Source organism: Schistocerca piceifrons, chromosome X (assembly GCF_021461385.2).
Source record: "Schistocerca piceifrons isolate TAMUIC-IGC-003096 chromosome X, iqSchPice1.1, whole genome shotgun sequence".
NCBI lineage: Eukaryota > Metazoa > Arthropoda > Insecta > Orthoptera > Acrididae > Schistocerca > Schistocerca piceifrons.
In genome coordinates, this window is record NC_060149.1 from 802,292,127 (window position 1) to 802,305,659 (window position 13,533).

Genomic DNA, 13,533 nt, shown 5'->3' on the forward strand with positions numbered 1-13,533 from the left:
GGAAACAGTGGATTTGGGAATGTTTAGGAGTGTGGAAATCACACGTACTGACGTATGACACAAGTGACACCCAATCACCTGACCACGTTCGAAGTCCGTGAGTTCCGTGGAGCAACCCATTCTGCTCTCTCATGATGTCTAATGACTACTGGGGTTGCTGATATGGAGTACCTGGCAGAAGGTGGCAGCACAATGCACCTAATATGAAAAACGTATGTTTTTGGGGGGTGTCCAGATACTTTTGATCACATAGTGTAGTTCTATACATAACCATGGAACAAGAGCCAGTCTGGAGTTATATTTACCCAGGAAAAACAAACAGAAAACGCAAATAGAATAGATGCTAGACACTCCATGCCTGGGGGCAAACTGCATTGGGAACACCTGGAGGGGGGGAGGGGATAGAGGCCCGGCACCAGCACCTCAGTGGTCAGTTTGTCAGCGCACCTGATGATGGCAACATGGTCGATTGCTGAAATATTGTGCTCGTCAGACACTAACACTCAGCTGTTGACCCATGAACTCTTTCATCATGAAATACGCCCAGAGAAATTGAAGAATCACATCACATACCTTTACAGGGAGGAGATGTATTACAGCATGAAAAGACTTGACAAGCTGCACCACAGGAGAGACCGCCGTTTACTGAGCGCATTCGCATTCCTTATGAGATGCCATGAAGAGCATGTGATGTCGAACTTCACCAAGGTGACCCATCACATTGATTCAGTGGCAGCCAGAAGACTCAAGAAACGCATCAGCCTAGCCATGGTCCGTGAAAGAATATGTTTTACTCGCTGGTGCCTAGACTCGACAGAGAACTTCTCAAACTAAATCTACAGCTGGCCAACCAGGTCAATCCCTAGATGTGGGAATGGATTGATGGTGTCACATGGGCCACAGCAGACTCTGCACAGAGAAAGGCCACTGGACACCAGACATCAAAATTTGAGTGTTTATCAGAATGACAACCTTCTGAGGCTCTCTGCAAGACTATCATCAATCTCTTGACCAGGCAACTGGATGAGGATGCACTCTCAGCTCTTAAGAGAGGATTCAAATTTGCACCAACTTCTAAATACACACCTATTATTGATATTATTAGTGTAGTGGAACAGGCAGTTGCATGAGTTCCACCTGAAGCAGATGAAGAAGTACGTCCCGAAAACTGTCATGCTCTCATGTGAGCTAAACCCGTGAAACTGAACATCTCTAGCAGGGAAAGGGCAGCCATACAGGAGCTATGAGAAGATCCAGATATCATGGTCTTACCAACCGAAAATGGCAACACAACTGTGATCGTATCTCATCAGGATTACATTGAGAAAATGCGAGGCTTGCTAGAAGACAGCGCATATCGGAAGTTCAACACTGATTCTACCAAGAGAGTGGAGAGGAAGACCTTGGCTCTTTTCAAATAATCCAGCTTACCAGACAATGTGAAGAAGCTATGACAGAGAGCATGTGTTCTAGCGAGACTTTATGGACTCCCAAAGGTGCACAAAGAGGGAGTGCCTTTACGCCCAATTGTCAACAACATTGGTGCTCTGACATACTCACTTGCAAAATACCTAAAGGATATGCTTAGCCCTTATGTCAGAAATTGTCCACATATTTGCAACTCAGTGGATTTTGTTGGGCTTCACAACAACTTCAAACTTCGTGATTCAGACATCCTTGTGAGTTTCAATGTTGTCTCTCTCTTCACAAGGGTGTCTTTGCAGGAATCCTTGGAACTTACTGCTCAGAAATTTGACACAGAGATGACAAACCTTTTTGGGTATGTCCCAATGTCGACATACTTTCTCTTCGACGGTGGATACTATGAGCAGACAGAAGGGGTAGCCACGGGCCGTCCACTTTCACCAGTCGACGCCAACTTGTTCAAGGAACATTTCGAGGAGGAATACCTGGATTCAGCACAGTGGAAACCTACCTGCTTCTTCCGCTATGTTGGCAACACCTTTGTCATATGGTCACATGGCAGAGACAAGCTGAATGGTTTCCTCATACATCTCAATTCCATACATCAAAGCATCAAGTTTACCATGGAAAACAAAGCAGATGGAGTACTCCCCTTTCCGGATGTCCTGGTTAAAAGAAGAGCAGACGGCACATTGGTCCACATGGTGTACCACAAGAAGACATACACTGACCTTTACTTACATGCAAACAACTGCCACCTTCCAGCCCAGAGGAACAGCGTCCTTAAAACATTGGTTCACAGGGCGTGTACCCTGTCTGACAATGAGAGCCTCAACCAAGAACTTGATCATCTGAGGTCAGTTTTCCAGAAAAATGGCTATACAGAGACACAAATTTGAAGAGCTCTACGTCCCACACAAACTGTACAACTGGAGGACACAGTAGAGGAACATCAGCAGGATGGGGGCATAGCATTTATTCCTGTCTGTGGCACTTTAGCGGGAAAGATAGGTCGAATTCTTCAAAAACATCAAGTGAAAACAGTCTTCCACCCACCAATTAAGACACAGGCACTGCCTGGTAATGTCAAGGATGATCTAGGACTATGGAAATCCAGAGTCTACCAGATCCCCTGTGAATGTGGCATGACATACACAGGTGAAACGGTGCATACTATGGCAAATTGTTGCCAAGAACATCAACAACACGCCAGACTTCAGCAGCTTAACAAGTCAGCGGTTGCTGAATACTGCCTCTCGGAATTACACAGAATGAATTATGACCAGACCGAGGTTCTGACATGGACATCCAAATATACTGGGACTGTGTCATTAAAGGATCTATCAAGATTCGAGTACGGGAGCCGCTGATCAATCAAGAAAGCGGTTACATCGTTAAGGAGAAAGAAGACATCCCATCACGGACTGACTTCAAGAACAGGCAGAGATACTACGAAGACACCACCGGCACGTGGCCCTGGGTGTGGACCACGAATGTAACGGATGCTGGACGTTCCGCACCTGGGCGCGGACCGTGCTGGGAACACCTGGAGGGAGGAAGAAGATAAAACCTCGGCACCAGCACCTTGGTGGTCAGTTCGTCAGCACACCTGATGATGTTAATGTGGTCGCATGCTGAAATGTGTCTGTTGGACACTAACACCCGGCTGTTCACCAGTGAACTCTTTCGTCCTGAAGTATACTGGGAGAAATTGAAGAATCATGTTACTAAAACATATTTGCTTAAAACAGCAGCTAAAACGCTCTTCCCAACTGATAAATATTATACAATTAAAGATTATTTAGAGGACTCAGAGTGGTGGATAGTAATGGAAAGGGATAACTATAGCACCTTGTCACATTTAAATACATGATTCTCACTAACTGCTTTCACAAAGATCACATGTCAAGGTGTACAATGCGAGACAGTAATGTCTGTTGCCTTAGTTCTTCAGGTGGACAGTAGCACATAGTTGAATATGAAGTCCAGAATTGAGTAAAGGGGCACAGCAGTGTCTTCTCCGTCCAGAGTCATCAGGGGTGTCTTAGTGTAAGCAGCAGTGAAGAGCGGAATTATGTTTTACATTGCAAGTGACCGACAGCAGTCCAGGATCATTAGTGGGTCTCCTCAGTATGAGGGCAGTGAAGAAGGAAACTTGTTTTACGCTACTGGCCATTAAAATTACTACACCAAGAAGAAATGCAGATGATAAACGGGTATTCATTGGACAAATATATTATACTAGAACTGACATCTGATTACATAGATCCTGAGAAATCAGTACCCAGAACAACCACCTCTGACCGTAATAACGGCTTTGATATGCCTGGGCATTGAGTGAAACAGAGCTTGGATGGCGTGTACAGGTACAGCTGCCCATGCAGCTTCATCACGATACCACAGTTCATCAAGAGTAGTGACTGGAGTATTGTGACGAACCAGATGCTCGGCCACCATTGACCAGACGTTTTCAATCGGTGAGAGATCTGGAGAATGTGCTGGCCACGACAGCAGTTGAACATTTTCTGTATGCAGAAAGGCCTGTACAGGACATGCAACATGCGGTCGTACATTATCCTGCTGAAATGTAGGGTTTCGCAGGGATCGAATGAAGGGTAGACCCAAGGGTCGTAACACATCTGAAATGTAACTTCCACTCTTCAAAGTGCCGTCAATGCGAACAAGAGGTGACCGAGACGTGTAACCAATGGCACCCCATACCATCATGCCGGGTGATATGCCAGTATGGCGATGACGGATACATGCTTCCAATGTGCGTTCACCACGATGTCGCCAAACACGGATGCGACCATCATGATGCTGTAAACAGAACCCGGATTCATCTGAAAAAATGACGTTTTGCCATTCGTGCACCCCGGTTCGACGTTGAGTACAATATCAGAGGCGCTCCTGTCTGTGATGCAGCATCAAGGGTAACCGCAGCCATGGTCTCCGAGCTGATAGTCCATGCTGCTGCAAATGTCGTCGAACTGCTCGTGCAGATGGTTGTTGTCTTGCAAACATCCCCATCTGTTGATTCAGGGATCGAGACGTGGCTGCACGATCCATTAGAGCCATGAAGATAAGATGCCTGTCATCTCGACTGTTAGTGATACGAGGCCGTTGGGATCCAGCACGGAATTCCATATTACCCTCCTGAACCCACCGATTCCATATTCTGCTAACAGGCATTGGATCTCGACCAACGCGAGCAGCAATGTCGCGACACGATAAACCGCAATTGCGATAGGGTACAATCCGACCTTTATCAAAGTCGGAAATGTGATGGTATGCATTTCTCCTCCTTACACGAGGCATCACAACAACGTTTCAAAAGGCAATGCCAGTCAACTGCTGTTTGGGTATGAGAAATTGGTTGGAAACTTTCCTTATGTCAGCACGTTGTAGGTGTTGCCACCGGCGCCAACCCTGTGTGAATGCTCGGAAAACCTAATCATTTGCATATCACAGCATCTTCTTCCTGTTGGTTAAATTTCGCGTCTGTAGCACATCACCTTCATAGTGTAGCAATTTTAATGGCCAGTAGTGTATATTGCAAGTTACCTGGAACAATTTGTGTCTAAATAAAGGACCATTATACAATAGAGAATTACCATGTGAGGTACTGTTACGACGCTGACCTCATATTTAGAGGATAGAGCTACCCTACCCAGCCATCCTGATTTGGGTTTTCCATGGTTTTCCTAGATCACTAAGGCGAATGTCTGGGTGGTTCCTCACTCAAGGCCATGGTTGACCACTTGTCCTATACCTGTAGGCTACCCGTCTTATCCTCTCAAAGCATGTTATGTATGCAGTGCGTTATACTTTGGCCTATTGATTGGCCTTGTATTACCTTGACAAATCCTATGTCATTGTGAGATCTTCCTTGTTTAAATAAAAATAAATAAAAAATTGATGTCAACAAAAAAAAAATTTATATTGAGGTCAAAACTGAGTCTGTCTGTGAAATTATCTGGACATGAGTAGCAAGAGGTGAACATAAGTTAATTATCGGATGCTTTTAATGGCTACCTGATCCTGTTGAAACAGTTGTAGAATAATTCAGGGGAAGTCTACACTCAGTTGTGCCAAAATACCCAGATCATTCAGTATTAGTTGGAGGTGACTTCAATCTATTGAGTATAGGCTGGGACATCTACAGACTCACTGGAGGTGATAAGGACAGGCAGCATCATAGTGACAATGGTTACTAAAGTTAATAAATCCATCGAGCAGCTAAGAAAGTATTTACGCTAGAAAAAGCAGATAAGCAGTTGTTCACATCCCACTTAGACAAAGAATGGATATTATTTAGTTCCAATAGAGGAATTATGGGCACAGTTTACACTGATTGTAAATCGCACTCTGGAGACGTATGTGCTTAGTAAGTGGGTTAAGGATGAAAAAGACACTCCATGGCCTAATAATCAAATCTGTAAAACATTGAGGGAACAGAGATTGTTGCACTCTTGGTTAAAGAAGAATGTGCAAATGTCAACATGCAAAAGTTAGTAGAAATTCATGAGTCTGCAACAAGATCAACATGTGAAGCATGCACCAACTTCCATCATCATGCCTTGGCCAAAGGCCTCACCAAATTCGGGTCATAAGTAATATTGCTGAACAGGCTGAAGGCTCATATCTAGTCACTCGATGACCAGTCTGGGGTGGCAACAGAAGACAGAAAAAGGAAAGCTGAAGTTTTAAATTTCATGTTTAAGAAATCATCCACACAGGAGGATCAAACAAATGTACTTTTATATTAAAAATGAAGAAATTCCTCCAGCTGCATTTAAGGTGTCGATTTTATTTTGGCAACTAGTTTCAACATTGTAACAATGTCATCTTCAGGCCCATACACTTGATGACATCAACTGTGTGCTGCTGCTGATACTAGAAGTCAGTGGTGAGATATGGACGTCCATATCTCACCACTGACTTCTAGAACCAGCTGCATGCAGTTGACGTCAACAAGTGTATGGGTCTGAAGATGACGTTGTTACAACATTGAAACTAGTTGCCAAAATAAAATCAACACCTTAAATGCAGCTGGAGGAATTTCTTCATTAATATAAATTTATACTAGCTGACGTCCCACTGTCCTCCATTTCAACTATAGATATACAAAGAAAAAACAAATGTACCATCATCTGTCTACTGCACAGCTTCCTACATGGAGAATATAGAAATAGGCATCCCTGGTCTAACAACCCTACCACAACAAAAGTCAAAAATTAATTATGATTGTAGTGTTGCTCACGCTGCTAAATATTGCATTTTCGGGAAACAACAAAGTTATATTACGTGGCAGGTGCCATTAGAGCACAGTTAATAAAGTCATTTCATGAAATAATGGATAAACTAGGCACTCATCTTTTCCTGTTTCCCACACTGGTCTCATTGTGAAATCATGGCTCAATCGTCGAAAATCTAGGTAGTGATGATTCCAAGCTCTGATGCAAAGAAGCCTAGGTGTTATTCTGCGATATTCAAAAGTTTTATAGATGTGTTTCATAAACCACTCTTAAAGATTAAACTTTTGCAAGTTAGCATAATGGTGATGTAAAAAAGTAATCAGCACTCCGAATTTAAGTTACACTTCTTTTTTATCACATTTGTTGCAATATCACGTAAATCACAAAACATCACTTCACAATATAAAGCATACTTGAAAATATCTTCCTCACTGTTAAAGTTCACATTTCATAAACTGACTACAATTTGCGTCTTTTCAACATGATGACCAAGACTTGACTCTCTAATAACCGCTTACGCGCCTAAAAATCAGAGTTACAAGTACGTCAAAGATCATAGTGACAAAAAGAAAGAATTCACATAAGAATAATATCATTGCAATATAAACATATCGATGTATCAAAGTACCTCTACATTAATGAAATCAAATCTGAATGCTGTACCAGAAATATGTTAACTACTTTACAGAAACACAGTAGAATATTGCTGGTATCGAGAGGTTGAGGTGAGGTGCCATAATGGTTACGTAATTCTAGTACCATTACACTGGTGTAGAGGAGCAGCTGAAAGAGTTGAAAAAGAAATTACTGGATCAAGAAGGAATATCATTTTGGTTTCTCTGCACCATGAGCCCCTTAGTGTGCATTAATCGTGAATCTTGCATCCAGCACAAAGTCACAAAAAAAAAGCACATGTGACACTAGTAAATATGAAAGGTAAAAGAATGGACCAGAAAAATTAGAGAACAAAATTCTTAATAGTGGTTTGCTGCAGAATTCTTCAAGATATTCTGAGTGTGAATACAATAAATTTTGTTGAGACACACAACCTTGTCTACAAATTAGCACGGATTTAAAAAGCATTGCTCATGTGAAACTCAGCTTGCCCTTTTCTCACATGATATCATGCGAATCAGTGGTCAAGGGCAACAGGCAGATTCCATATTCCTTGATTCTGTGAAATGTTCGAAATGGTGATAAACTGCAGTCTGTTGACAAACGCCAAACACAGGATTAGGTTCCCAGATATGTGAGTGGTGCAAAGACTTTTTAAGTAACAGAACCAAGTACGATACCCTCGACAGCAAGTGTTCATCAAAGACAAGGGTATTATAAAGAGTGCCCCAAGGAAGAGAGATAGGACTGCTCTTGGTCTTTGTATACACAAGGGATCTAATGGACAAGGTGAGCAGCAATTTAGAGGTGTTTGCTGGTGACACTGTGGTGTATTGGAAGGTGTCATCATTGTTTGACTGTACGAGGATACAAGATGACAAAATTTCAAGTCTTTGTGATGAATGGCAGCTTGCTCTAAATGTAGAAAAATGTTAGTAAATGCAGATGAGTAGCAAAAACAATCCTATAATGTTCAAATACAGCATTAACAATATTATGAAAAGGATAGATTGTTATTGACTTAAAAGATGGCATGTTGAGTTGCAGACGGGCTCAACAAATAGATTGTTCCACATGACATTTCAGCCAAAGCTTCCTTCAGAGTGAGGAAAAAAAAAAAAGTACGTACACACATTCACACACACAGGCACACCTGATAGGCACACAATATCACTGTCTCTGGCTGCTCTGTATCCAGAAATCTGGGGAGCACTATTGAGAAAATTTAGAGAAACAGCATTTCAGGCGAGTTGAACAGGAAAGGAAATCGCTAGTAGTGGTATGTGGTTCCCTCAGCCATGCACCATATTTTCAAGATGTTGTTTTCATTGTGTTATAGAGTCCAATGTGTCAAATTTTGTTATGTAGGAATGTAAAATGAAATTAAGACACCAAATTTTTTTTTTATAGAATTATATACAGTTTTTCTGTGGCATGGGAAAGTGCTTTTGAAGGTGAGTTCAATGACATAATGTGTGAAACTTGATCAAAGAGTAACATAGTAACAGCACTGCAAACCACTGTCCTACTGTCAGGATAAGACATCTCACAAATATCTATCCTACTATATCAAACATAATCAAAGACATAGCTTAGGTGTGGTTCTTGTGTGTAACTGTGAGCTTGAAGCCCATAAGTCTGCACTCTGTTCCTGTAGTGATCAGACAAGATTAGGATATAACACGCCACTGATGAAGAGATCATTACAAACTAAGCACAAGCTCGACTGGGGAAGGATGATGAAGGAGACCGGTCATATCCTTTTTGAAGGATCCACTCAGGCATTTTGCCTCAAATGAGTTAGGGCAAACATAGAAAACCTACATATACGGATGACAGGAGAGCTATCTGACCCCTGTACTACTAAATGCAAGTCCAGTGTTTTTTCCATTGCATGAAAGACACTTTCAATCCAGCCAAAGCTATAAAATATCTTCAGTTAAAAATCTCAAGCAAAAATCAGAAGTATAATTCTCAAATTTCCAAGAAGTCAACAACTACTGATTAGTAACTCATCTTGCCACCTACAATCTTCATATCAATGATTAAATATCATCTTAACATTCTAACCATTTCCAAAAGACATACGGAAAGGAGTATTATAAAATCAGTTGCCTGCAGTAATGGATATATGCTGGCCATAATAGACAGATGAGTGCAGCAAATATAATCAAACCAGTCTAACTAAGTACAACAAAAAAACTGACAAATTATGTAAACCTCCATTTCCTAGGGAAGAACTCATAACAATTTGCCAACCTTATTAAGACATAAGAGTAAATCTGTTCAACATCAATAAAATACAAAACAAATTTACAGTATCAAAACTGGTATTCAAGAATGCAAAAAAAAATCTGGTGTGTCCTAACATATTTGTAATTCATGTTCAAATTTCTATATATAGTCTGGCAGAAGCTTCACAATGAGGTTCAAAGAACACACGGATGTACTCAGTTTCAACAACCTAAACAAATCTAGTTTTGTCATACATCTTGCCACACACAGCAGTTATGCAAATGAACCTTCAGGTACTCCATCATACAGAGGCATTAAATTTGACTTTTTTGAGTAAATATAAATTTACACCAACACACACAGCATCACACTATATTCTCAATGTTCAGACAAAATTGACAGTAAGTTTTTCTAGAGGAATTCAAAGATTTATTAACTGAACATAGTTAATTATCCCCCACTCGCCCCCCCCCCCCCCCCCCCCCCCCCGCTCTCTCTCTCTCTCTCTCTCTCTCTCTCCCTCTCTATCTATCTATCTATCTCCTGCTTACTGTGCTATTAGCCAGAAACCTTTCAAAGAACTGGGTATGTAATTCATTTAAGTAACCTTAACATTCCTGTCTTTATATATTTTTAACACTGATGGTCATACATGTACACTTGACAGCACAAATAATGGCTGTGGCTGAAATTTGAATTACCTGCCATGTTACGCAGGGGCCTACCACATTACAGGTTCTATAGATCTAACTCTAAATGTAAATAACGCTTTTAATTGTTGAGAGTGTAGGAGGAGGATTAAAATCTTTTGACACTTAGCATTAGAACACACACTCTAAAAACATGCATGAAAAGTGTGCTGTGTCATTCTTAACACTGCAGACCCATTAACGGTACTTCATTTTTTGGTGTAGAGTCAAGAGTGATAAGATGTATCTAAATGTCGTAAGCTAGGGTACAATGCATTTGTAGCTCAGTGTCTAGTCAATGATCTAGTAGGCAGTTGCCTGACAAAAAGGTTTGGTTTGTACAATTTTTTGTGTTACTCCATTAATTTGTGTCATCTGCAGATATCATGAAATTAAATGAATGAACAGTTCACGGTCCTTATTAAGATATTTTCGGCCCTCAAAAAGGCACATTGTGTGACTTGTTTACCATTTAACATCCCATACAAAGGCCTTTAATTTCAATAATTTTCTGCAGTCTGCAAGGAAGAGAATCTATTAGGAGGGCAATAAATCTATCATTTCCCGCCACCTCCTCTCAGGCAGCTAGGGTGACATCCAAAGGTCATCAAGGGTTCTTGGAGCACAGGATCATGCAATTTTCAAGCACAGCCCATTTCACCTCTGCCCACATGTTAGGAGAATGGTCACACTAGAAACAGATTACTCCCTCATGATATATTCACATTATGTGAGCATAATGTTACTCATAATATGGGTATAATGGGCACCATCAAGTGGATCATCTATCCTGTAAGCATTCCAGCTCCACAGGAACACATCCAGTCCCAAACTGCCAGACACATGACAGATGATTCATGTAGTCAAAACATGCACATTCTGGCCTGTATAATTAGTATTGGACCATCATTCACTTATAACAATACCAATTCATCAGAAAATACCACTTTCCACCATTAACAGCTGACACTGTCCTTGACAAATGCTAATTAGTAGTGTCAATGTTGATCACAGAGCCTCTCTTTGATGGCTGCACATTTGCTATTTAGTCTGGCCTCTATAAGTTGGCACCAAATCGTGTCTAAAACAGGATTTTGCTGTAAGTGTCGATAAGTTCATTAGCCTAGACAGGTGTTGTTACACGCCAAAGTCCAGTTCCCACATGCCTACTGGATTCTCTAGCATCTTGATAACATTTTATCCAGTGTTTTGTAGTGTGCTGAGAAACACCATACCATGCCCAAGACTCCGATGATGTCCGATTCCCTTCCTTCATGAGAGAAACGATGTAGTCATGAATAGCCTGTTGACAACGAGGCATGGTGCATGAATAATGTGACTTGACTGAAAGTGGCGTAGTGCACTTGTTTGAACTTGCTCATGTACTGTCACTGGCTGTTATAGAACAAATTTTGCATTTGCAGACTTAACTCACTGTGGCAAACTATCAGTCTATCACCATTTAATATCATTGAAACTGTTTGAATAATTCTCATGAATTATGTCAAATGGAGGCAGTAAATATAAGGTTTCGACTGCCAGGTGGTCATTCTCCACCAGAAGTGGAAATTCCGTCTCATCTTCTGTGTGAAATTATCTGCATGTCATTAAAATGTGTTTCATAGTATACATTTGAGGGCTCCATAGACACCAAATTGTTGAACCAGATGGATAGTGTGTCATGTGTGGGAAGGAGAATAAAATTCATGCAGATTCAAAAGAGAGACACTTTATATGTAAAGCTTGCACTTTGTTTATTCAGCTAAGTGACCATTTATGAACTGTATCTATTCAGTTAATGTGCACTATATCTATGGATAATACCAGCATATTCTACTTGCAGACACAATTTTGTGCATTCCTGAAACAGATCTAGTGTACTGACAAGATAAGTTTCCTGTAATTTTTGAATTAATATTTCCTCACCTGCACGTTCCCAAGCTAAATGGAAAAATATGACATGTTACTTTAATTCCAGACTTTAACTCTGGCTGCAATTTCTGGAAGACAATTTTTGTGCTGCCAAGTGTACAACTATGCACTAAATGCAAATTTTTCCAACTCTGCCTTAGGGACAATGCAGTTATTTGCATTAGTTCAACTATCAAGTTAAAATTAGGTTAGTTCATTATTGTTGTCCTTATACATGAATGTATGTATGCACTTGCACTTCTCTAAGGAACTGCATAAACATCAAAAGCTGAGTAGCAGTACCCCAGTTCCTATTAATGTGCCTATCCATTGCTCAATTCTTTCTTTACGTATCAAGTGATAGTGTTTACTTAATCCATTATCTGCAATCCTTCAAGGATTTATCGTAGTTGTATAATATTACAGAACATTTCCAGAAAAAGATACAATCAACTTTTATATGCCATGTTTTACTCACTTGGCTCTGAGAATGGCGAGAGTCGGTACACATACAGATGCCCCTGAGCATCAACAGCAGCAAGAACAAGTCCAATGCAACTCATATCTGCATGTGAAATTCTAATGTGTAATTTCTGTTGCTTTGTGCTTGGTGTATCATCATTCCTTGCTATAACATTCTGTGATGTTTGTGCAGCCTGTACATAAAAAAGTTAGCACTTATGGTAAATAGTTGTCACAGATATAACTGAAACAATCATAAAAAAATGATTACACTACCAAAACTGTAGCATATAATCCTTACCTCTATTCCTCCTCACCTTTTCAGATTATATTATTAAAACCATTTATTGAGTTACTATTAAATTATTGTCAGTTTCTATCAATAAAATCAGTTTGAAAATTACAGTACAAAAATTAAACAATTGTGTGATAGATAAAAAGAGCCTAGTTACACAATTACCCTACTCAATTTCAAAACAAATTTCATACCTAAGTCTATCACAAATCATACACACACAGTTGGAAAGGATCTTGATTTCCAAGCTCTTGCAGAAATTTCTCAACAAAACACAGTATACAGGGTGATCCATTGATCATGACCGGGCCAAATATCTCACGAAATAAACATCAAATGAAAAAACTACAAAGAATGAAACTTGTCTAGCTTGAAGGAGGAAACCAGATGGTGCTATGGTTGGCCCACTAGATGGTGCTGCCAAATGTCAAACGGATATCAATCGCGTTTTTTTTTTTTTAAGGAACCCCCATTTTTTACTACATATTCATGTAGTACGTAAAGAAATATGAATGTTTTAGTTGGACCACATTTTTTGCTATGTGATAGATGGCTCTGTAATAGTCACAAACATATGGCTCACAATTTTAGACGAACAGTTTGTAACAGGTAGGTTTTTTAAATTAAAATACAGAATGGAGGT

At 40.3% G+C, this 13,533-nt stretch overlaps 1 protein-coding gene across 3 annotated transcripts in view; it reads right to left on the bottom strand.

Annotated features, from left to right (window-relative positions):
- The window catches only part of LOC124721309 (mediator of RNA polymerase II transcription subunit 16), a 295,303-nt gene that overhangs the window by 90,953 nt on the left and 190,817 nt on the right, over positions 1-13,533 (bottom strand). For all 3 annotated transcript variants that reach the window (XM_047246221.1, XM_047246223.1, XM_047246222.1), the window contains exon 9: positions 12,612-12,789. In XM_047246221.1, the coding sequence (XP_047102177.1) occupies positions 12,612-12,789 (178 nt within the window). The remainder of the gene's footprint in view (positions 1-12,611; positions 12,790-13,533) is intronic.